At 37.5% G+C, this 26,135-nt stretch overlaps 1 protein-coding gene across 2 annotated transcripts; it reads left to right on the plus strand.

The window, feature by feature from the left end:
• Window positions 1-571: 571 nt before the first annotated feature.
• Window positions 572-24,355, plus strand: upf1 (UPF1 RNA helicase and ATPase). Of its 2 annotated transcripts, none has more exons than XM_051913018.1 (24): window positions 572-949; window positions 1,983-2,119; window positions 4,280-4,369; window positions 4,857-5,024; window positions 7,231-7,411; window positions 7,512-7,673; window positions 11,254-11,341; window positions 11,629-11,727; window positions 12,061-12,169; window positions 13,810-13,969; window positions 14,055-14,173; window positions 14,464-14,628; window positions 14,793-14,907; window positions 15,535-15,678; window positions 16,404-16,617; window positions 16,828-16,945; window positions 17,373-17,529; window positions 17,802-17,944; window positions 18,041-18,215; window positions 18,377-18,458; window positions 18,682-18,843; window positions 19,511-19,734; window positions 20,070-20,192; window positions 21,943-24,355. In XM_051913018.1, exons 1-23 carry the CDS (start codon window positions 779-781, stop codon window positions 20,187-20,189), a joined length of 3,303 nt encoding a protein of 1,100 aa, XP_051768978.1. In that variant the 5' UTR covers window positions 572-778; the 3' UTR covers window positions 20,190-20,192; window positions 21,943-24,355. The 2 variants fall into 2 exon arrangements, with proteins under 2 accessions (XP_051768978.1, XP_051768986.1); XM_051913026.1 differs by having other exon boundaries at window positions 11,254-11,338.
• The last annotated feature ends 1,780 nt before the right edge of the window (window positions 24,356-26,135 follow it).

The following is a 26,135-nucleotide window of genomic DNA, read 5'->3' on the forward strand; positions in this document are numbered from 1 at the left end:
GATTTTTTTTTTAATTATTTTTAAATCTTAAATTTATAATATGGATGTGAATTTTTACACCACATTTTAATATAGTAAAAGCATGAGATCACTAGTGAAAATGTTTTGCATTTTCTAATTAAATTTAACAACTAATTTTATTAGCATATCATATTAAAATATATAGACCTATTAATAATAATTATATGTATGTGTACAAGGAAAGTGTGTATTTTCAGATGCATTAAGCGGTCAAAATATTTCATGTTTTTCACTCTTTATTCACCTTTTGATGTTAACTGAAGTCAGATAGATAAAAACACAAATAAGTTAAAATAAGTATATTATATTGTATTTATTTTGACTTGCAAAGCCAAAATATTTTGCATAAAGCTATATAATATATATTTCAGAAAGAGCTAGACCTCTATTTCTAGACGACGTGTCATTAACAGAAGCTCTAAAATGGTCTGTATTTCCATGACAGCAAAATATTTACAAAACAGCCCTTTTCCTGCAAAACAGCAAATCTGTGTAGACGTCACTGGCTTCTGTGCGCTCTACGTCCGTTGCGCTCGCCCGTGACGTCACCGTGCGTCGCGCTCTCGAGTGGGAGTCGAATCTTCTCCGGAATCGTTTGCTTTCATTTCTTGCACGAGCCCGTCGCGCGCCGTTTCCTTCTCTTCACTTCGAACCAAAACAAACGTCGCCCGACGCGCTTCGGTCGGTTATTTTCCCGCATCTCTGAGGGATTATTCGGTGTTTTCTGTGAAAAGGCGGTCAATAGAGCCAGAAAAAGATGAGTGTGGAGGCGTACGGGCCGAGCTCGCAGACGCTCACCTTCCTGGACACGGAGGAAGCGGAGCTGCTCGGGGCCGACACGCAGGGCTCCGAGTTCGAGTTCACCGACTTTACGTTGCCCAGCCAGACCCAAACGCAGGGCCAGACCCAGAGTCAGCTCGACAACCAGGTATAAACCCATAAAACACACAAATGAGCCTTCTGTCAGGCGGCCCAGAACGCGTTTGAGTCCAAATATGGCGAGCTAGCAGGCGTTAGCCGCGCGGTAGCGTTAGCAACGACAGCAGGCCGCCTGAAAGAGAGAGAGAGAGAGTTGTCAGAGGGACTTTTGTCAACTACATAAGTATTTTCACAAATTTTATTTCTAATAAGTTCGACTAAATATGCTAACTCCTACGTTATGATCGAGGAAGGATGTGATATGTCAAGTAGCTTGTTTTGGTTGGTTAGCTGCAGATCCCAGGTGTATTTTCGTACTTTCAGAGGGACTTTTATGAAGTACACTGGTGTTAATAATGAACTAAAGTTCTTAAAATATTAAACAGCACGTTATATCAGAGATGTGTTATTACAGATAGCTTGAGTTAGCTACAGCTGTCAGGTGTGTGTGGTCAGATATTTGTTTACTTTATTGATGTTATAAATAAGGTTCTGCCACTGATGTGTGATGTGTTTATGTGCATTCAAGGATACATTTATTGACTGTTTGGCGTTATTAATAAAATTATTCATCTTATTTGAGCATTTATGTGGTATTTTAGGGCTTGTTGATGTCAGTAGTTGCATCACACGTGTGTGATTGCGTGTTTCGTTTGTGAACTACACTGGTGTTATAAGAATATGTTTGAGGTTTTAGTATGAATTTTTGATTAGAGGGATAGTAGGTGTATGATTTAACTATATTGTTATTTGTCTGCTCTAATAATAAGATGCGTTTCATCAGGTTTTTGTGAATTAACTGCAGCTTTCAAGTGTGTTTTGTGAGAACATTTAAAGTATATGCTGCAGAGTAAGTTACATTGATTAAATAAACCAGGTGTGTATTTGTGCTGCAGTTTTCTGCTGGTGTAAGTTGCAGATGTGTGTGATTTGAGGGTTATGTGCCTTGTGCAGTGGATTGAATCACCTGTTTTCACTGTTGTACTATTTAAAGATTTCTTTTGTAGAAATAGTGGCTTTAAGGTGAAATGTTGTGTGTTCAGGTGAACGGGCCGGATGGAGTTCTGCCCAACGGAGAGGATGCGGTGGTGAAGACCAGCCAACTTCTGGCTGAGCTGAACTTTGAGGAGGATGAGGAAGATACTTACTACACTAAAGATCTGCCAGTGCACGCCTGCAGGTACTGATGAGGACACACCTGCCCTGATCTCACATACCATAATTATGTCTATAGCTGTGAGAGATATACCCTGCGTCCCAATGTGCATACTATCCATCCTATATATGTAAGATTACAATAAGTGTGTCCCAAAGCATAGTATGTTGAAAAGAGTTTGCCAAAAGTCCCCAGATGGTCTATTATTTCCATGCACACTAAAATGGCAAATATTGCCCACAATCCATTGTGCTTTGGAGGAGTATTCGGTTCAGAACTACAAACATGAATAAAAAGTGTTAAAAACTACAAACATGGCGGATATGTGAGAACGACGGTTTAGATAAAGGGGTTTGAGTGATTAAGACATCGTATTTAACCTGATAAAAAATATTTGTTTAATGTTATCCGTTTTATATTTCATCTGCAACAACAATGTGGACTTTTATAAAAATCCTTTTTGTCATTAACTTTTAAATGCATCATCATGCACACACATGCTACTTCTTTCCTCTCCAATACAGTAGGAAATTAAATTAAATGAAATGTTGAGGATTTTAACTGTTTAACTTTAATTTTAAAGGATTAGTCCACTTTCAAATAAACATTTCCTGATAATTTACTCTCCCCCATGTCATCCAAGATGTCCATGTAGTTCTTTCTTCAGTCGAAAAGAAATGAAGGTTTTTGATGAAAACATTCCAGGATTTTTCTCCTTATAGTGGACTTCAATGGTCTTCAAATGGTTGAAGGTCAAAATTACAGTTTCAGTGCAGCTTTAAACGATACCAGACGAGGAATAAGGGTCTTATCTAGCGAAACGATCGGTCATTTTCTAAAAAAAATTGCATCCTTATTCAACTTACGGAACGAACGCGTGCGCCAGTTCCGTTTTTTCCGTAAGTTGAAGAGGGAAGGCTTAGGACATTCAGCGTAAGCGTTCTGGTGGAAGCACTTGTGATGCAATCATTTGTGCCTATAAAACATATACATTTTGATTTATTTATTTTTTTTTAGAAAATGACCGATCGTTTCGCTAGATAAGACTCTTATTCCTCGTCTGGTATCGTTTAAAGCCCTTTGAAGCTGCACTGAAACTGTAATTTTGACCTTCAACCCATTGAACCCCAGTGAAGTCCACTATAAGGAGAATAATCCTGGAATGTTTTCATTAAAAACCTTAATTTCTTTTCGACTGAAGAAAGAAGGACATGGACATCTTGGATGACATGGGGGTGAGTAAATTATCAGGAATTTTTTATTTGAAAGTGAACTATTCCTTTAACTTTAGCTATGTCCCAAAACTTGTCTACTTTACTTTTTCTTCACAAAAAGTGTACATACTTAAGTAGGCGAATTGGGACAGCAATAGAATATTGCATGATTTGATTCTCTGAAACACTTGCCTCTCATTGGTCACTCACAGTATTCTTTGTTTAATGACAGTGTGCTGTATAATTGACAGGTGTCCCAGGCAACTGTAGTCAGCCAATCATTAATACAAACAAACTCCTTCAAGTTTATGCATGACCGATTGTTTTTTTTTTTTTTTTTCTTTCTTATTAGTAAGGTTTTAGGCTATAAATGATATATATATGTGTATATATGTATGTGAGTGTATGTATATGTATATATATATATATATATATATATATATATGTGTGTGTGTGTATATATATACTTTAAGATGATATATCTTGTCATTATTTTCAGCAGTTTTTCACCATTTTAATGACAGTACAGACTTTTATAATATTACAAAAGATTCTATTTCAAATGAATGCTGTTCTTTTGAACTTTCTATTCATCAAAGAATCCTGAAAAAAAAAAAAAAAAAATGCACCATGGTTTCCACAAAATTTTCCAACATTGATAATAATCAGAAATATTTCTTGAGCAGCAAATCAGCATATTAGAATGATTTCTGAAGGATCATGTGACACTGAAGACTGATTTAGCTTTTACAATATATTGAAATGGATATAATAAGATTTCACAATATAACTGTTTTACTGTATTTTTAGTCAAATAAATGCAGCCTCGGTGAGTATAAGAGACTTCTTTCAAAGCATGAATAAATCTTACCGACCCCAAACTCTTAAATGCAAATGTATATGTGTACTCGCAGTACTAGTATGGTACAGTAATCATTCTGTGGGCTGTTTTTTTTTCGTATGTTTGCAGTTACTGTGGCATCCATGATCCAGCATGTGTGGTCTACTGCAACACCAGCAAGAAATGGTTTTGCAATGGCCGGGGGAACACCTCTGGCAGGTGAGTCCACCAATTCGATTAAGTCTGTGTTGTTAAAGGGATAGTTCACCCAGAAATGAAAATTTGATGTTTATCTGCTTACTCCCAGGGCATCCAAGATGTAGGTGACTTTGTTTCTTCAGTAGAACACAAATGATGATTTTTAACTCCAACCGTTTCGGTCTGTCAGTCATATAATGCGTTGAAGCGGTAACACCATCTATGAGAATAAAAAAACATGCACAGACAAATCCAAATTAAACCCTGCTGCTCGTGACGACACCTTGATGTCCTAAGACACGAAACGATCGGTTTGTGCGAGAAACCGAACAGTATTTATACCGCAACGGTCATTTGTGTTCTACTGAAGAAACAAAGTCACCTACATCTTGGATGCCCTGGGGGTAAGCAGATAAACATCAAATTTTCATTTTTGGGTGAACTATCCCTTTAAATTCAAACCAAAGCATTGTTACCACTTAAAGGCTGATGACTTTTGTTTTCTCAGTCATATTGTGAACCACTTGGTGAGGGCCAAATGCAAGGAGGTGACGCTGCATAAGGACGGACCGCTGGGAGAGACGGTTCTGGAATGCTATAACTGCGGCTGCCGTAATGTCTTCCTGCTCGGCTTCATCCCGGCTAAAGCAGACTCCGTTGTGGTGCTTCTGTGCAGGTGAAATTCACCTCTCATTTGCACAACGCTTCATTCTGATTTACAAACTGCTGTTTCTGTGGATAAAATTCAATAATTATAGGAAACTCATTATAGGAGTTTATTCTGATTAGGTTGACCCAAATCTGAATTGATGTCTTTTAGACATCACTAAAAAAAGGGAGATTTAGTAAATCTAGCTGCTTGAATTTTTTTTTTTTTTTTTTTTTTTTCTTATTTTCTCTCTATGGTATGTATACGACACAACCTGTAACCTTTACAAGGTTACTTTAAGGCTTTTAAACCGTTACTATTGAGTGTCTAAACTCTTTCATGTGTGATAGTGCATGCTTACTGGAATGAATGAAATGAGGAAAGTCCCTAATGTTGCTTGTATTTTCATTTTTACGTAATGAAACTGGGCGTGAGTGTAAGAAACTTGTACGTTATGTGCCTCGTGTGCTAGCATAATTACTTTTGATGTGCTTATTAAAATTTAGATAAATGTAAGGCGCTATGAAATCTGTTTTATTTTTCCATATTCCGTTGTTTCCTATTTAATTTTTCCAAGTTTTATTTATTTATTTGGAACTCCATTCTAATTAATTAATTAGTCTAATTGATTGAAATCATGAAACGAAAACATTTTAACAACAATTTATTAAAAGTTTAACAAAAATTATATTTTTAGGGCCCTATGAAATACATCTTTTTTTCTCCTTTCAAATTCCGTTTTATTTTTACCAAATTCTGTGTTTTCTCAAGTTTTCTGGATTCTATTTTAATGGTTTAATTAATTTGAATAATCAAAAAGCATGTCTAATTAATTTAATTAATAAAAACAACAAAATGTATTAAAAAAACACTTTACAATAAGGTTCATTATTTAACTACATTCAGTTCATGTTAACTAATGAGCTGCAGCGTTTATTAATCTTTGTTAATGTTAATTTCAACATTTATTAATACATTATTAAAATCTTGCTAACATCAGTTAATGCACTGTGAACTAACATGAACGAACAATGAACAACTGTATTTTCATTAACTAACGTTAACGAAGATTATTAAATACAGTAACAAATGTATTACTCATGGTTAGTTCATGTTAGTTAATACATTAACTAATGTTTAACTAATGAACCGTATTGTAAAGCGTTAAAAATTTTTTTAGGGCTCTACGATAATAGGGCTCTATATGTTTTGTGTTTAAGTTTTTCTGGCAATCAAATGATTGCATAAAATTTATTTTTATTTATTAACCTAAAAAAAAGTGTCAAACAAAATGCTGCACAACAGAGCTTTATTGCTAAAATTAAAACATGGAAGAAAAATCGTGATTATTCCTTAAATAGCTTATTATTAGTGTAGTAGTATTATTATATTGAGATGTAGCTACATTCTACTGTCCAATAATAATAATATATTTTTGTCACAATTTCTTTCTGTCACAAGTTAAACCGAAGTTTTATTTTGACGGGATTATGATTTTGATGATAGTTTTTCTCAAATGACAAGGTAACATGCTCATGAAGTGACTCTCAGAGCGGCTCTGGAGATGAAGTTCATGCATTCATGTCCTCATATAGTGAGGCAGCAGAGGCCAAAAACACAGCAAGTGTCACACATGCTTCATTGTGTGTGTGTGTGTGTGTGTGTGTGTGTGTGTGTGTGTGGTGAATGAAACACCCGTTCGTGCCATTCATTCACACAGAGACACGCAGAACATGCAGGATTCATATTTAAATAGTCTTTATGCGGTTTAATATTCACAGACGCTAGTCTATATCGCGATTTTATTTAAGTGCACTGACATACTTTGTATGTATTTATCAAAACTTTGACAAATTCCATGACTGCGTTATACAGTAAATTCTGTTTTTATGACTAGATTCCATGATTGCGTCTCGGAAATCATAGGGCCCTATAAATGCATAAATATAATAAAACACATATATTTGATTTTTATGAATTATATAAATTTTGTCATTTTTAATAATTTTAATGCATGAATAAAAACAATGCATTAAACATTCTTTCCCATTTTTAACTAGAAAATTAAACCTGGTTTAATTATTTTACAATGTTTCATGTAAATTTAATCACACCACTTGAAGCTGTGAAACCACAACAGTCGATTTGATCATCTGGTGCTGGTTTTATCAGAAGCTGTGCTTGTTATCAAGCATGTGCAGTCTCATGGGTGTGTGTTTGTTTGTGTGTTTAGGCAGCCGTGCGCCAGTCAAAGCAGTCTGAAGGACATTAATTGGGACAGCTCTCAGTGGCAGCCGCTCATCCAGGACCGCTGCTTTCTGTCCTGGTTGGTGAAGATCCCGTCCGAGCAGGAGCAGCTGAGGGCCCGTCAGATCACGGCCCAGCAGATTAACAAACTCGAGGAACTCTGGAAGGTACTGTGATGTACCTCTTTCTTATGGAGTGAAAGCACTGCAAAAATGCAGAATTGAGTTTTGCAGTTTTGAGCACCCTAATGTTGCATCATTTTTGTAGGAAAACCCAACTGCGACCCTAGAAGATTTGGAGAAACCTGGAGTGGATGAGGAGCCTCAGCACGTTCTGCTACGCTACGAAGATGCCTATCAGTACCAGAACATTTTTGGGCCGCTGGTCAAACTAGAGGCTGACTACGACAAGAAACTCAAAGAGTCCCAAGTATGAAAACTTTTCTGCTCTCCAATTCTAGTCCTGTGTAGGGATGTCCCGAGCTGATCTCAAGGATCGGTATCGGGCCCGATTAGGCATTTATTTTTTTTTTACTGATAATATCGGCTGTCCTAAGCCTGATCCTTTATTTTACGTCAGCTGGCGCGGGTGTCGTGCAGTAGGTGGCGCTATGCTCCTTCAAGTGGGTTCGCCAGCCGGAAAAGAAACTCAAATGTGCATGCGTGAGGCGCGAGACACAATGAGGTCTGTTCTAGTGGGTCACACACGCATGTTCAAGCTTCCGTATTTAGCGCAATTTTTGTAACTAATCACTCAAAAGTCATTTAGTTACTGTTTTTTTTTTAATTTTTTTTTTATCTGCTGTCAGACTATCTGAGGGCCTGTTTACACCTGGTCACTTCATGTGTTTATACTTATCGGATAGCTATCTGATTTGTTAAAATGATTCCATTTACATTTGGCCACATAAATGTGTCTCTTCAAAATGGATATAAATCAGAATCTTCAATTGCCACGCTATATGCAAATTGAACGGAGTTCATATCAACGAAAGCAACAGATATGAGCTGCATTTTATTTATCATCAGCTAATTACAAGATCAAAGACCGCAATAGGAGAGAGAGCGGCATCAGAACTGGTAAGATCATTTACTTTTAATGAAGATGATTGTGTGTTGCTTTCAGGTTCATTTGCGGCAGTTTGCGCGTCGGCTTGCTGAAGAGATACTCAGTTACTCATGTGCCACGATGCGTGTTGCAGTAGCGCTGTCATATCTGACTAAAGATATAGCTTATAACACACTCTCACACGTTTATTTTTTTTAACATTTTGGGAGGAGTAAAATTTACATATGTGGTTTCTGCAACCAGATGCATTTACACTTGTCCAGTTTAGTCTGGAATACGTTTCAGACCACCTCCTGAAGTGATTTGAGTGATCGGATTTAAATCGTTTCGGAGGGCATTTACACCTGGTCTTTATACGTTTGGATAGCTGTCTGATCAGAGAAAACGCATGAAGTGATCAGGTGTAAAAAGACCCTTAGATGTTGATGCCATAACGTGTTGGCTATGGGTTGCGTCTTGCTTCGGACTTGACTGACAGATTGGCATTCTGACACTTGGAGCTACATAGTTTCTAACCTTATCTCCACCTTTTTTTTGTTGCAATTATTGTGTCTATTGTACATATAAAATTCAAGACGTTTATATTTCTAGTCCCATATTCATAATTGTGACCACACATCTGTTTACAACGTCTACCATTGTAACATTTACATATACCAATGTCTTTATACAGTGTGTGTGTATATATATATATTTATATATATATATACTGCATATATTAGTGCTGTCAAAATTGGCACATTAATGCATGCGATTAATTTTTTTTCAGTTTAACGCGTTTATTTAATGCAATTAACATGCTTTTTTCTTCATAATTTGGCTAGCATTATATTATGATCATGCTCTTTTTCACACAAATGCTTTTAAACCATTTACGCGCCACAAGACAAATGCACTGTCTGTGAATGTCGTTTCTGTGTGCACAAAAAGATGCAGAGAATTATGCCCAAATGCCCGTTTTATTGAGTATCCTCATAAGATCAGTCTTAAATAAGTTAAATAACATCTTAATTGAGAGTGAAAGAGTTGTGAGAAAATGAGATCCGCGTCATGTTCAGCAGCTCTTAAAGTGACAGCAGCCTAATAAACCGCTTGCTGTGATGTCTGTCATTAATGTTCATCAAAGAACAAAGATAGCAGAGAAAATTGTAGCTCTAATAAGGATTAATCTATATTTAATTTAGAATTGATGCAGTGAAGACTGTAAAGTGTTTGATAACTTTATTCAATTTCTGTATACTTCCTACCTGTTAGACAGTTAAATATGACATTTATTAAAATGGGTTTATGTGAAGATTGTTTTAAGTTCACTTAAATTAAGTTTTTCTAAAGCCTAATATATGTTGAAATTGATAGCTTTCAGTTATGCTTAATGTCTATAATTAATGTTTAAAATCAATTTCATAGAGACATCATTACCATTATTAGTATCAGTGATGCTGACCTTCATTCATAAAAAGATGCCATTAAACAAATATTTAAAATATACTGTCTTTAAGTTGTTTCTACATTAATTTGGAGAGTAACTGTGAAATTATTACAATATGAAATTAAAACTCCAATGTTTTTAATCACGATTAATTACAGAAAACATGTGCATTTTTTTAAAATCGATTGACAGCACAAATAATTATATAAATATAATTTGAAGTGTGCACCAAGCACTAGGAAAATACAAGTATCGGATCGGGACTGAGTATCGGCAGATTCTCAATATTCAGTGACTCTGATCGGGGGCACATAAACTTGATTTGGGACTTTCCTATTCCTCTGGTTAACTTGTAAAAAAGATTATGTATTAGTACTAATAATATGCTGATGAAGATTGTGTTATTTTAATATTTTAATAGCCATGAACAAAACCATCCAGCTCTGAGATTAATTTTAAAATTACAACAAAATTTAAGCAAAAACAGGTGTTTGAAAATCAAAACAAAGACAAATGCACAGGATGTGATGTCTTTTGAGGAAATGAGCGACTGTGAATGGTTTAATCAAATCCACAATAATATAAAACTATTGACTAAACCATTATCTCTAAGTATAAGATATGATGTGTTGATTATTGGAGTGTACGGTCACTGTAAGGCAAGATTTCCATAGCAGCTTTTCCAACGCCGGGCCGAATGGCTCTAAGAACACTAAGGAACGGTTCCAGTTGTATTTCCACTTGAGCTTGGTTCGGCACGGCACGATTATAAACTTTTCTTGGGCTGGAATTCTCAGCACGGTTGGCTACTGTGCCGGTAGAATGCGTGTAGTGATGTCACCATTCAGGATTGGTCGCTTATCTGTTGCCTGGCTTCCAGTTTCTCTGTAGCTGGCCAAACGTGCTATTTGAGCGAAGTGAACAAGGTAATAATAAAATTAAAAGAGATATCTGATCATCCTCCATAATGCGGTTGCTATTTACATCTCATACGTCTGTAACGGCTGACACATTTGTATTATATTCCCAAGAGCTCTGTTATCAGCCATGAAATGGAACGGTTAAGCACAGAGAAAGGTTTGGCCCGACGGTGGAAAAGTGGCTCATGATTTCTGCTATTGTGGTAACAGTGCCGACTGTGATTGGATGATTTCTGTTAAGTATTATAGGTTCAATATACATGATTTTATAAAGAATGAAGCTGAAATCACACTGATTTGTGGCTTGTGCAAAAGCGTATCTCTTTACATCCAAGTTCATAGGTCTGCGTTATTGCAAAAAATCTTGATGTTGAGAAAATGGATGGGGTTTTTATTTGTGGAACAAGAATGTTGCACTTTTTTGCAAGAAAAAAGAGATAGATGGACATTCAGATGCGTTTTTAGGTGATCTTTCCTTGTGCATGAGTTTTTTCTTTTCATATGTGTATTTAAAATGTCAATGCAAGTGTTGAAACATTTCATATTTATTCTGCTGTTTTCTCTTTGCTTGTCTCCTGTCTTTTTACCTCAGACTCAAGACAATATAACAGTGAGGTGGGATTTGGGGCTGAATAAAAAGCGGATAGCTTATTTCACTCTGCCCAAGACGGACTCAGGTGGTAATATTCACTTTCAACATCTTCTGTGTCTACCAGTGGTTCATATCCATCCCATCCCTAACACCGTGTCCCATGCATCCCTCATCGATGTGTGCACGGACATGTCTGCCCAAGTGTGTGTGTGTGTGTGTGTGTGTGTGTGTGTGTGTGTGTGCGTGCATGTGTGTTTGTGTTGCTGTAGTGTGTATGTGATGGATATATATAGCTCTATTATTGTTATTAGAACATAAATCCCCAAGATGTGGTTTATCTGACAGTGTTTTCTCTGTGGCGGTGATTTTTATCAGACATGCGACTGATGCAAGGAGACGAGATCTGTCTGCGCTATAAAGGAGACTTGGCTCCGCTATGGAAAGGAATCGGACACGTCATCAAAGTCCCGGACAGCATCCTTTCAGCAAAGATTTCAGGATCAAACTAGCTGTTACACAATGACAACTATTATTATCAACTACTATTATCTTTAATTGTGCTTAGGCAGCATTGCTCATACTTAGAATTAATGATTTGATAAGCAACCACCCAGAACACCCTAGTAACTGCATAGCTACATAATTGAAACCACTCAGTAAATTCTAACAACTGCATAGCAAAATTCTCACAACAAGCTGGCATCGTGTTTTTGCCCTTTATATCAGCAGAAAATCAGTAGTCCTTATTGTGCTGTTTTGAAGTACAAAAGTATTATGCGTTTGATTCTTTAACCGAGATTCTCTCAGATTATGGAGATGAAATTGCCATCGAGCTGCGCAGCAGTGCAGGTGCACCTGTGGAGGTGCCGCACAACTTCCAGGTAGACTTTGTCTGGAAGTCGACATCTTTTGACAGGTTAGTCCTCCTATCATTTTTTTAAAACTTTTGCTAGTCCATTAAACCATTTCCATGTGTTTTGTTGCATTTATGCAGTACATATTTGCTACTTGCATGTCGATCCAAACCTAAATGCTTTTTCTTTTGCGTGGATGGTGTTATGAAGAACAAACTGGCTTCACCATGCAATTGTTATTTTTATAAATTTTATTTCTGTTGGAGTATTTAGTAGGGGTGTGATGAGACGGGTAGCTCACGAGACGTGACACAACGTTAGTTCACGAGAACGAGACAAGATTTTTACACAGTATTTTTAAGAAATCCTCTATGATAAAATTCATGAATAGAAAAATAGTCTGCTGGTGCATTTGAAATGTATCATCCCAAACTAATCATCCTGTAATGAATGTCATTTCAGTTCTACTTTCTGAGTATGAATTATCATATGCAGTTAAAAGGTTTTGCCACAAACTCAACTTTTGACCTCCTAACTGAACTCCATTTCACAAATTGATCATAGAAATAAAAACAATAGATCTATAAATAAAAATGAATAACATTTTTCTCTTAGTCTTAGTGCAAACAATAAGTGCAACCATAATCAAAGTACTTTCTCAATATTCAAAGTGCAAATAGAGACCAAATTTTTCTTCAAGCATGATACAGAGCTGAGAGATGGTTAAAACTACATAACTTAGCCTAAGTCAGCTTTCATATTTGGGAGATATTTGCATCCATTAGGGAGCCGCTTTGAAAATGTGTTTTTTTTTTTTTTAATGCGCACTCGTGTTTTACTTTTGCTTTCGATTGCGCATACTCTGTGAATAGGGAGCGGCGGTGTTGAGCGCGCATTCTGCAAGATAAGACATTTGTCAGATGCTTAGGCTCTGTTGTGGAACGAATCCCTCCGCCATGGTCTTGTCAGGCAGCTCGTGTTTGATGAGCTGGATGGGATTGAAGCGACCGTTATCCAACTGAATTAAATGGGTTTTTTTTTTTATTTCTGTAAAAAGCAAAACGACAATGGAGTAATGTAAACGTAGCGGTGGCATATTCTATCCTAATTTTACCCTCACACTCCGTCATGGCAATATCGCAAGACAGCTTTTCACCTCGACGAGAAATCTTGTCACATTGTAATCTCGTGGCATGAGATCTCATCACACCCCTAGTATTTACAGTAGTACTAAATAGTATTTAGTAGTTACTTGATAGTATATCAAGTTAAAGTAAATAAATGAGAAATGTTGCTTTGGCAACTAGCTAAAGTTTAATTTAACGTTTATTTTATTTCATGTAATTTTTTTAAATTTATTTATTTTTATTTAGTTTAGTTAACTATAATAACCCTGGCATGCGATTACAATTAATGGAGACTCAAGCTTTCTGTCCAAAAGATCATCAGTGATTAGCAAATGCAAATTTAACAACTTAAATTTTGTCTATTTTTCACAAAAGTTTATTGTATGACTTCATTAGATGCATATATCGCACATGAGTCTTAAGGACTCCTTGTATGATATTTTTATGTATCTTTTTTTGAAGATTAATAGCTCCAGTCCTGATTATTTGTAATTGTATGGGGAAAAACTACTTAAAGTAGTCTCGGGGGACCTAGTGGACACTAAGTTCAGCTCTTTGTTTATCATGTCATGTAGAATGCAGAGCGCCCTGAAGACGTTTGCTGTGGATGAGACCTCTGTGTCTGGCTACATCTACCACAAGCTGCTGGGTCATGAGGTGGAAGATGTTATCATCAAATGCCAGCTGCCTAAACGCTTCACTGCGCAGGGCCTGCCAGACCTCAACCACTCACAGGTACAGAGCTTCCCAAACTCCCTTCACCTCATTCTGCCCTTTGTCTACAAGCTTCCGAAACTCAGGTTGTTTTGGCACAATATAGGTTTATGCTGTGAAAACGGTACTGCAGCGACCCCTCAGTCTGATCCAGGGGCCTCCAGGAACCGGCAAGACTGTCACCTCTGCCACCATTGTCTACCATCTGGCCAGACAGGGCAATGGGTAAGACACGTCCTCTCATGGTAGTGGTTGACATAAACGCCTCATTGAATTGGTTAATTTAGTTAATACTAGGGTTGATAAATGCTTCTCATTACAAGTTTGGGAAGATTGTTGGTCCATATTGCGTTCCCAATTGCAGCGGCTCAAGCCACTCTATACCATATCACGATTTCATTTTTATTTCAAGTTAATACTCATATTAAATCAGAACCACACAGATGTGATTGTCTACTAAAGATGTCATATTACATAATTTTATGCTTTTGTTTTGTGTCCATCTCATGATTTAGTCCAGTGCTGGTTTGTGCTCCAAGTAACATCGCAGTGGACCAGCTAACTGAAAAGATCCATCAGACGGGGCTGAAGGTGGTTCGTCTGTGTGCTAAGAGTCGTGAGGCCATAGATTCACCTGTGTCTTTCCTGGCTCTCCACAATCAGATCCGCAACATGGACAGGTACAGACATTTCTGTTCTTACTGAGTTTAAGATTTAAAGGGTTTTTCAAAATCTGTACCTCTTAACCCAGCATTGACCATTTCAGTTTGAATGCTGCATATGTAGATGGTAGACAATGTGGCAGAGATTTCAAGAGGATAATGTTTGCCTGTCATTTCTACAGCATGCCAGAGTTACAGAAACTGCAGCAGCTGAAGGACGAAACTGGCGAGCTGTCGTCTTCTGATGAGAAACGTTACCGAGCTCTCAAACGAACTGCAGAGAGAGAGCTGCTCATGGTACCTGTCTGACTTCATTTTAAAACACTAAAGACACTAAATGCTGGAGTATTCACAGCGAAATGAAGCGTTTCTAGAGTCTGAAGTTGAGTTTTCAGTGCCTTGTTTATATAAACTCTGCAGGCAGTAGAGAACAATAATGCTTAAAAGCTGTTCTTTGGCTCAGGAAATGGCGCATGTTTTTGTGGTGCCCTGCAATTAACATGCACTAGGGGTTGTAACAATACACAAAAATGACAGTTTGGTTTGTACCTCGGTTTTGAAGTCATGATTTGGTTTGTTTACGGTACAGCAGAGGAAAAACACAACATAAAATAGCTTTATTTCCCCCTTTTTTTATTAAAATGAGGTTTACTCACTCTGCATCCTCCATTATTTTGTCTCATGCATTTGCAAAATTTCAGCAGATGCAGTTATTAAAACAATGCATGCATTAATTCGGTACACATGCGTGCCTGAACCGAAAGACCCATACCGAAATGTTTCAGTATGAATACTTGTACTGTTACACTCCTAACATGAATGCACAATGTTTTATAAAAGCAGGATTTTTGCTTTGAATGAATGATCCATCAGCCAACCCCATGACAGAGGCCTGCAAACATCTCATTGTCTCTTCTTTCTCAGAATGCAGACGTGATCTGTTGCACATGTGTGGGTGCGGGTGACCCTCGCCTGGCAAAAATGCAGTTCCGCTCCATTCTCATCGATGAAAGCACCCAGGCTACGGAGCCCGAGTGCATGGTGCCGGTGGTGCTCGGGGCCAAACAGGTATCTGACAGGACACCTGGTGTTTTGTTTAGACAGATGTTTATTAATTTGTAACTAATTTACAAACTGTATATGTTAGCACACAGACCTTACAAAATCAAAATATACTGTTTTTTCAGGAAATAATTAAAAATACCAGTTAATAAAACAAAATGTTTGCAAATATTAAAAGCTCTATAAACGTCTTCTCCTCCACAACATAATCATTTATTGTAAACACTAATCTTAAAGAAATTTTAAAGTATAACCAGCGTGTAGGAAACACATTATACAAATAAACTTGATGTGCCTTACCTTGGCTGTCAAGCACCAACTGTGTTCAAGTTAAATGTATGGCGGGATAAAAACTGAAACCTTTGAGATAAAACATTTCTGTACAAATGCACAAACCAGTCACTTCTAATTTGCCAGCACTTGACTCATTGGAAGATCATTAATAATGATTACTGCTATTTATTTTATGTCTCATATACAGCGTTTTTCTACTTTACCATATTAGAGGATGTGAATATAGGGATTAAACGTGAACGAAAGGATTAAACATTTATATAAATATGTGTGTGCACTTTGCGTGCATTAATTTTATTGTCTTAGCCGCTTTGGAATATAAGTTGCAGCAGGTTTCAGAAGATTAAAAAAATTTCAGGAAAATACTGTACTTAAAATTTGGGTATATACTTTTGTTTTCTCTGTCTAGTAACAGTACTATGCTCTCTCTTTGACAGCTGATTCTGGTGGGTGACCACTGTCAGTTGGGTCCTGTGGTCATGTGCAAGAAGGCGGCTAAAGCAGGTCTGTCTCAGTCTCTGTTTGAGAGGCTGGTGGTCCTGGGCATCAGACCCATCCGTCTGCAGGTGCAGTACCGCATGCACCCGGCGCTCAGCGCTTTCCCTTCAAACATCTTCTACGAGGGTTCCCTGCAGAACGGGGTCACTGCTGGTACGTTATTTTCTGTTTGCATATTAGTTCTCAGACAGTTGCATTTTACTGTATTTTTGATCAAATAAATGCAGCTTTGGTGAGTATGAGACTTCTATCAAAAACATAAAAAAAACAGTAATTATTCCTAACTTTTTGTGACCGATAGTGTATTGAAACAAAGTATTTGTGTTTGTGAAGCCGCATTAATAATGTTCTGTTCCGCTCCAGCTGATCGCATCAAGAAAGGCTTCGACTTCCAGTGGCCTCAGCCGGATAAGCCCATGTTTTTCTATGTGACCCAGGGCCAGGAGGAGATCGCAAGCTCTGGCACCTCCTATCTCAACAGGTAGATTTGAATGTGATGTCCCATTTTCAAAAGACATGCCCCACTCATATCCGATGCACATTGCACACAGAAATACAAAGAGCTTTCTCAAAACAGCAAGATATTCCATATGGAGTTAGTATCAAACAATATATCTCCTGGCTTGCTTACTTGGGGAATAAATCATTATGTTGACCTTATAGCAGTTCCTATTTAAATTACTCAGAGGAGGGTGATATGACTAAAATCTTTACCATGATATAATTTTCAACCTCAGTATTGAACGGCATCACGTTATAGTAATTCTGCATGAAATCAGAGACTCTACTAACTGAAATTAAAGCCATATTCTATATTTCTCATAAGCTCGTTCATAAACAATCCTTACCAGCCTTAGATAAAGCTCATTCAAAGGGCCGGTCTGATAAAATCATTTCTCTGTATTCAGGACTGAGGCTGCTAATGTGGAGAAGATCACCACCCGTCTGCTGAAGGCCGGAGCCAAACCTGACCAGATTGGCATCATCACGCCGTACGAGGGCCAGCGCTCTTACCTGGTGCAGTACATGCAGTTCAGCGGCTCACTGCACACCAAACTCTACCAGGTACAAAGTCCAAACTGCTTTTAGACATCCTTGCAGATGGATTTCAGCCCGAGCTATTGAACCCAAATCTGTTCTGGGACTGGATTCAAAAACCATTCTTAAGAATGATTCCTACATTTAGACTTTGGCAAAATTAGGGTGAGAAGAAAAGAGTATTTCCTCGTATTTGGTAAAAAGTGATTAGATAGAGACACAGGGCTGTAGAAGTAATGGCATCGAGCATTCAGACAGCAGCATGTCAGTGATTTACTGATGCCTCTGTGTGTCTACAGGAGGTGGAGATCGCCAGTGTGGATGCGTTCCAGGGCAGAGAGAAGGACTTCATCATCCTGTCTTGTGTCAGAGCTAATGAGCACCAGGGCATCGGCTTCCTGAACGACCCACGTCGTCTCAATGTGGCGCTAACCAGAGCCAGGTAACAATAGCAGACTTTGAGTGAGAAAACAAAGATCAAGGAAACTGTGTATAAATAATGCTCTAATCATATACACAAATTTGTGTATGTGTGCAGATATGGCGTGATCATTGTGGGCAATCCTAAGGCTCTGTCCAAGCAGCCTCTGTGGAACCACCTGCTCAACTACTACAAGGAGCAGAAGGTTCTGGTGGAGGGTCCGCTCAACAACCTGAGAGAAAGTCTCATGCAGTTCAGCAAACCGCGCAAGCTGGTTAACACAATCAACCCTGTGAGTATGACACATGACTGCCTATCAAGATTTCCTCTGGCATCTGTAACACTCAATTTTTAAATTATCACCTCCAAAGTGACCAATACATTTCAAAGAAGCAACCAAGACACACATAAGTTGCAAAACCCTCTTCCTAATAGTGGAATTGTGTGTTTCAGGGAGCTCGTTTCATGAGTACTGCCATGTATGATGCGAGAGAGGCCATGATTCCTGGATCTGTGTATGACCGCAGCAACACTGGTGAGAATGTGATGACGTACCTTTGCTCATCAACACACTGCAGTTGCAATGAATTAATTTAGTTGCTTATTTTTCTTGTTGGTTAACATATAAACTAATCTAATTGGATAGTTTAAGCATCAACCTGATGATTCCAGTGTTGTTTCATGATGAACCTGCATTTGAAATGTTTATTTTGTGGGGAAAATATATGTGATTTGTCACTCCTTGTCTGTCTTTACAGGACGTCCATCTAATATGTACTTCCAGACACATGATCAGGTTGGCATGATCGGGACTGGGCCGAACCCGATGGGCTCCATGAACATTCCCATCCCATTCAATCTGGTCATGCCGCCCATGCCTCCGCCTGGGTACCTGGGCCAGGTGAACGGACCTGCTGCTGGTGAGAGAAAACCCCAGAAACACTAAATTATGACTTTTTTTTAAGCAGCAAACCTTGACTAAGATCATAAGTGGACTTTTTTCTTGAAAACAATTCACAATAATGTAGAATATGGCTTTTGGAACAGAGATGGAGAAAAAACGTTGAAATAAAATTGGAATAGAATATAAAAAAAAAAAAAACATGAACTTATTTTATTTCAGCTAGTTGCCAAGAAAACATTTCTCATTTATGTTTAACTTGATGTACTAAAAACTAAAATTAAAATAAAAATTAATGACAAACTTGAAGAAAAAGAAAAAAACTAATGACTAAAACTTTAACTAAAATGAAAATAGAAAATATAAAAATAAAAACTAATTCAAAATATCAAAATATTTAAAAAAAAAAAAAAAAAAAATTAATTAATTTAAAGGAAAAAAATCTTTTTCATTTAGTTTAACTTGACGTGCTAAAATAACAAAACTAAAACTGAAGAAAGAATTAATAAGAAAACTACGTAGATGTATTTAAAAATAATAATAAAAGACAAAACACCAAAATTTCTTAAACTTTAAATTAAAATTAAAATGGAAAACATAAAAATAAAAACGAATCTCAATGATACTAAAATAACCCTGATCACAATATTAAATATTTCTCTCTCTCTCTCTCTTGCTGTTTACAGGTCGCGGTGCTCCTAAAGGTAAGACCGGGGGTCGTGGAGGTCGTCAGAGGAACCGTGGCACGGGTAACCACGGCAGCGGGCAGGCCAACATGCCGAGCAGCCAGGCCAGTCAGGATCTGGTGTCCCAGCCCTTCTCTCAGGGTCCTCTGACCCAGGGCTACATCACCATGAGCCAGCCTTCACAGATGAGCCAGCCCGGACTGTCCCAGCCTGAGCTCTCACAGGTACACACACTTTAACACCAGTCTCAGTTCAGGGATTTTGGATTTGAGTTCATAATTTTATTTTTGGGGTCTGCTAGCAGTGTTGGGGAAAGTTGCTTTTGATCATGACCTTTTATTGCCCATATCATAAATGAAGCAACTAACAGTTTTCAGTCAAGATCAATTTTTTTATATATTTTTTTTATTTATGAAACATGGAATTGCTTAAACGTAGTTTGCATATTGAAGTTTCACTATTTTATATAAGCTATAAGCCTCTTAAGTCTGTGTTAAAGTGACTTTACCGTGTTAATTCTGTAGTTTTAAGTTTTGTCTGGGTCTTTTGTGTGAAACAGGACAGCTACCTGGGTGACGAGTTCAAATCCCAGATGGATGTGGCGCTCTCCCAGGATTCCACCTACCAGGGCGAAAGGGCATATCAGCACGGAGGAGTGACTGGACTCTCACAGTACTAGAGTGTAAGACAACAACGCACACAACTTAGAAGACCACACATACACTACCATTTAAAAGTTTTGGGTCAGTAAAATGAATATATTTTTAAGAAATTAATACTTTTATTCAGCAAGGATGCATTAAATTGATAAAGTGACATTTATAAAGCTTCACATTTCAAATAAACACTGTTCTTTTGGAACTTTCTATTCATCAAAGGATCCTGAAAAAAAATACACAACTGTTTTCAACATCGATAAAAATCAGAAATGTTTCTTGAGCTGCAAATCAGCATATGATCTGAAGGATCATGTGACACTGAAGACTGGAGTCTTCACATATATTACAATAGAAAACAACTGTTTTGAATATTGATTTTTTTTTTTTTTTATCAAATAAATTAGGGCTGTCAAGTGATTAAAATTTTTAATCTAATTATTTACATGATTATTTGCACATCAAACTGGCTGAGAAATTACCCCTAAAAGATAATTTTAAGTCATTATTGTGTAAAACATCAAACAGACATTACAAAAAGTAGATTCAGAAAGAAATATTTTATTTGATTCAGCATAGAATTTATTACACATACATTTTTTATGGACCATGAAGTTGAGTAAATGATTTTCATTTTTGGATTACCTATACCTTTAATGTTTTTTTTGTTTGTTTGTTTTTTAATATTACTGAAATATGATTTTTTTTTTTTTTTTTTTTAATTGAATTATACTCTAAACAAGAAACTAAAACTGCCAGTAGGTGGCAGTAAATGTCTTAATGATTAAGTCATTGAGTCATTCATTGATTCATTTGATTTGTTCAAACGGCTGATTCATTCAGGAGTGAAGTAAATGATTCTCTTTTATGGATCATTGGTTCTGAGACAGAAATCTCTTTTATGAATCATTGGTTCACCCGACTCATTCAAAACGTGGATTCAGAATTGAAATGCCTCTGTGTGTTGCTCAGAGACGAACAGTTCTGCTTTGTCTTCATATTTTCATTGGCAAAATTGAGCAAAACAGACAATATTGTCTAAAATAACACAATATTGACTTCTTGTTTATTGAACTGTTGTATAAAATCAGTATCACATTTGCTATTCTGGACAGAAAAACAGCACTCGTGTGATATTGCACTCGTTGCTTTTGTCATATTGCTTAACTATATCATATGATGTAAATATGGGACAAAAACTCAAACGGGCATTTTTTTGCCCCATATTTTGAATTTTAGGGACATTTTAACTAAATTCTATAGGCTTCATCACAAAGTGAGTTGTTGCCCTGCATCATATTTGTAATCAATCTTGAAATGTCAGATGACCTGCATAGGTCTGGGTTGGAGCAAGTGTGATAATAAAGAAAAAAAGAATTTAAAAAAGTGCGTAATTAATTAATCTAATTAACATGTTAAATTGACAGCCCTAATTAATAAATGTATCCTTGGTGAGCATAAGAGACTTATTTCAGAAACAATAAAATCTTAGCAACGCCAAACTTTTGAATGGTAATGTACATTAATTTACTCGTCTGGTTGGTGTGATTGATGCCTGGATGACCTAGACACCAAAATGCATAAATTTATTTAAAACACCATTTTCAAGACTTGATGCTATTTTTGAGCAATTTTAAAAGCAGCTACACCTTTCAAAATCTTTTTTTTTTTATTCTGTTCCATTTTGCTCTTTTGTCTGGCTATTTATGCATGGAATAAAACATGTTGTCGCAGAGTAAGACGATTGCTAATGGTGTTGTGTTTCTCTGTCCACAGGTTGTTGGAACAGGAGCTAGGCCTGTGCTGAGCTTAGTTCATCAGCATTTTAAATATGGGTAAATATAAAAAAAGAACAAACATGGATGCCCGTTTACCACTGTTACAACTGAAGCACCATGGTGTGAGAGCAACAGGAGAGAATCAAACCAATCACAGGAGGGAGTAAAGCTGGACAGGACGAAAGAGAACGCGTGAGTGGCGGACTACATCCACCATTCGTTGAGGACAGGGAGGAGAGGGGAGACGCAGTGTTAGGAGGAGACGAAACACGAGATCTTCGATCTGCAACTCCGCAACGTGGAGGAGGCTCCTAGAGCGCAGGGGCCCTTCCCGGCCTCCTCTCTCTCTCGCCTGGCTGCCGACGTCAGCCTCAGGCCTTGCCCTGCCAACAGAGACGGAGTAAAGATGAAGTTCTCTTAAAACTACCTGCAAAAACCACGCTTGCTCTGTCGTCTCCACGAGCTGAGAGAGGGGGTGACGTATTTAAAGTAATTATAAACGCTTTTCAAGCAGCTGATTTTTGGGAAAATAGAGTTCCCCTCAAAGTTGAGATCTGACATTCAGGTTCTACCACCGAACATCTCTGAGAGAACGGACGCCCGCGGCGAGTGTTTTGCGTTTAATTTCGCGTTTTCCGAGCACGCTGGTCTCCAACGAAGGTGCTAGGGCACTCTGAAGGACGATTCAACTTTGAGGAAAGTTTTCCGCCTGAAGTCCGGGAGGGTAGAGGTGCCGTAACGGAGGGCCCGTCACATCTTAGCCGCTCTCTGCTAGGTGATTTGCAAAAGCAAAAAGGGGGTAGAAATGGCTTTCTCTTTTCTTTTAATATGTTTTGTCTCTGCAGAGCTGACGCGGAAGGGGCCGACAGATCTATCCTTTCTTATTTTCCTCTTTTAAAATGGTTTTTTGTTCAACTAGAATAAAAGCAGTGAAGTAGAACAGCTCGATTAGCCTGCTTGATTTAGATGTGGCTTCTTAAATCTCTTACCTTGCTGCAAAAAATCAAAAAAAAAAAAAAAAAAAAAATCAATCGAAACCACCAGGATTCTTGCCTTGGGTCAGTCAGAAATGTCAAAATCAGGTTTCCAAGGGTAAAACTTCAGTGTGTGAGATCATCAGTGCTGAAATCTTTTAGATTTATTATGAGACAAATGTGTCGATCACAGTAAACCCCTCCCACTTCTATTCTGTCCAATCAGGACGCCGTCATATCCCGAATCGCTTTAGTTAAAGGTGTGAAAATGACCAGTTGCACCTCAAAGAAAGCAGAAGGAGATCGCCGCACCTATGCGAAGGACAGACAGGTGAGATTCTCGCTGTTTTTGTGTCTGACCGTAAGAGGCGCCGTCGTGCTCTCTTGCTTTATGATGATGTCAGTGAGAGTGGCGGTAACACGCCAACCAGAGGTGTGCGTGTATGTATGTGTGTTTCCAGACTGCCCTTCCTCATTATCATCATTATTATCATTATTATTATTATTATTATTATTATTAGTTGTGGTAGATTTGTAGTTTTGCTTTGTTTTTCCCCTCGTTCTAGTTGCTTTTTCCCCTTCTTAGTAGCTCATTTTTATTTGTACGATCCGACGTGAATTCTCGTAACCTCTCTGTGTGGAAATTGCTCAACTTTATTTGGTTTCCACGGACCCATTCAGAGTTTTATGGCAGCTTTTAACATCTGTTCCGACCGATGCCAGTCGCCTCAACTTTGTACTTTTACTTTGGAGTGTTTATACCTTGCTGTTACTCCGTACATGCAACACTTTTGACTGTTTAATATTACTGAAGTACCACCACTCGCATTTTATAGCATCGAGCACAGATTCATTTTAAGTTCACATCTGCACTGTTTTGTTTTGCTTTGCTTTTTTCTTTGCCCACAAGACAATCATGATCCATTCATAACCAACGTTGCAAAAATGTTGTAACATAGACGTTTTGATGTTCTGTATGCGTTCCGCTCAGTGACTGATATTCCGTCTTTTCCATGTTAACCTCTCCTTTTAGAATGAACTCATTCTATAAAATTCCTTAAGTTTTGTTTTCACTTTTTCATACTTCAACTGTAAATATCAGTGCTCAGATTTGATACAACTTCAGCCAAATTGTTGCCAATGACAATGAGATATTAACATTCAGGCCAAGGTGATATATTCCAGTTATGACAGAGTATGATGAAGAGATCATGCCTGAAGATTAAGAAATGCTGAGTTCACCCTTAAGTGTGAGGTTCTGCTGCGAAAGTTGCATTTAGATATCAAATGTACAATAAATTAACTTGCATTGAAGAGGAACATTGGGAAAATATCAGGATATTAAGTATATTTCAGGTTTTGTTTTGTGAAGTTTTCACACCCACGGTATGTACTTCTTGTAACTTTACAAATAAATGTTGCTTTCTTTCACCCAAATGCAGGTCTCATTATTGTCTCACTTGTGTATGATCTATAATGAAACTTAAAGGGGCTGTATGTAAGAATGTTCTATATTAATCGCTATTGTATTGCCAATGTATGAACAACTTGTAACAAAACTTAAAAACGAGACCCTCCCCGACTTTCTAGGTTGTCTATGAAAGCATGTAGACTGATTTTTATGTGAAGGACTCGGGACGTTTTTGCCACGAAAAACAAAAGGATGTGACGGTTACGCACAAAAAGTATTCTTGTCATTTCATAACATTAAGGTTGAACCAGTGTAGTTGTGGACTATTTTAACGATGTCTTTATACTACTTTTTGTGCACCAAAACAAAAATAACGACATTATTCAACAAATTCATCTCTCCCCTGTCAGAACCTGGAAGCGCTGAACGTAAATAGCGTAGGAGAATGATGGGAGAGACAAATGTGTTGAATAAAGTCATTAAGTTATTTTTTTGTTTTTGCGCACAAGAAGTATTCTCGTCGCTTCATGACATTAAGGTTGAACCATTGTAGTCACGTGGACTATTTTAACGATGTCTTTACTACTTTTCTGGAACTTGAAAGACAGTAATTACGTTGCTTTCTATGGGGGACAAAAAAAAAAACCCTCAGATTTCATCAAAAATATCTTAATTTGTGTTCTAAAGATGAACGAAGGTCTTACGGGTTTGGGACGACATGAGGGTGAGTAATTAATGACAGAAATTTCATTTTTGGGTGAACTAACCCTTTAAGATTGTGGTTGACCCCTCTCACCTTGGACACAAACTTTTCAAGGCAATGCGGTCTATCAAGACTAAAACCTTAAGCCACAAAAACAGTTTGTTTCCATCCGCAACTGGCCTCATCAACAATACTCATGGACCCACCATGGTCTCTTATCTGCCTCTATGGACACATTACACATAACCTTCATTAAAAAAAAAAAACCTTGTTGTTTCATGCACTGCCTGGCCAAAAAAAGGTCGCTGTTTCAATTTAAATAGGCAAATACTTAAGAGTCTCTGACTGGATCATTATTGCATCACAACATTTATTTCCATCAAGAGGGGCATCAATTTTTGGTCAAGATCTTGTGCAATGCAAGAGTTGAGCACTCTGTAAAGTCTCCTCCAGCACATCCCAAAGACTCAATGAATTTAAGGTCTGGACTCAGAGGTATTAATAATAATTTTTATTCATATAGCGCCTTTGCGACACCCAAGGTCGCTTTACAAAGGCAGGTTTAAGGAACAGAACCAAATAAACATCAACATCAAAGCACAATACACATACCAAAGGCTGAAAGTAATATACAGAGGTCGCTTATGAAGTTAGTTTAGAGATACAAAGAGGGATTCAAACAAATAACATATCCATAACAAGGTACCATTTACAGACCGAGAGCTGGAGTAATATTTAGAGAAAAAAACAAACAGGTTTTTGAAGGAGAGAAGGGAGGATGTTTTGAGGAAGAACATTACACAACACTGTACCACTTTACCAATGTGAGAAGAGTGGGATCAATGAGAACACCAAGATTTTGAACTGTAGAGGGCATTATCAAGTCACCATCCAAATCAATTAGTTGACCGGATAGTTTAGATGCAACAGATTTAGAGCTGATCAGTAATTCTTACATTTTACCTGAGTTAAATTTAAGGTAATTTGCCTCCATCCAAAGCGTGAGTTCTTCATGCAAGTTGTTAATGTAGGCAGAGGAAACACTGAGGTGGAAGGTGTGCTAAAAATAAATCTGAATGTCACCAGCATAACAGTGGAAGTTA

The sequence above is a fragment of the Ctenopharyngodon idella genome, chromosome 2 (assembly GCF_019924925.1).
Source record: "Ctenopharyngodon idella isolate HZGC_01 chromosome 2, HZGC01, whole genome shotgun sequence".
NCBI lineage: Eukaryota > Metazoa > Chordata > Actinopteri > Cypriniformes > Xenocyprididae > Ctenopharyngodon > Ctenopharyngodon idella.

Excerpts from the sequence above, each read along its gene's own strand:
- upf1 (XM_051913018.1), top strand. The coding sequence starts at position 779 with ATGAGTGTGGAGGCGTACGGGCCGAGCTCGCAGACGCTCACCTTCCTG. Across the intron at positions 16,618-16,827 it reads GCAGAACGGGGTCACTGCTG|CTGATCGCATCAAGAAAGGC; the intron begins GTACGTTATTTT and ends GTTCCGCTCCAG. Across the intron at positions 18,459-18,681 it reads GTATGACCGCAGCAACACTG|GACGTCCATCTAATATGTAC; the intron begins GTGAGAATGTGA and ends CTGTCTTTACAG.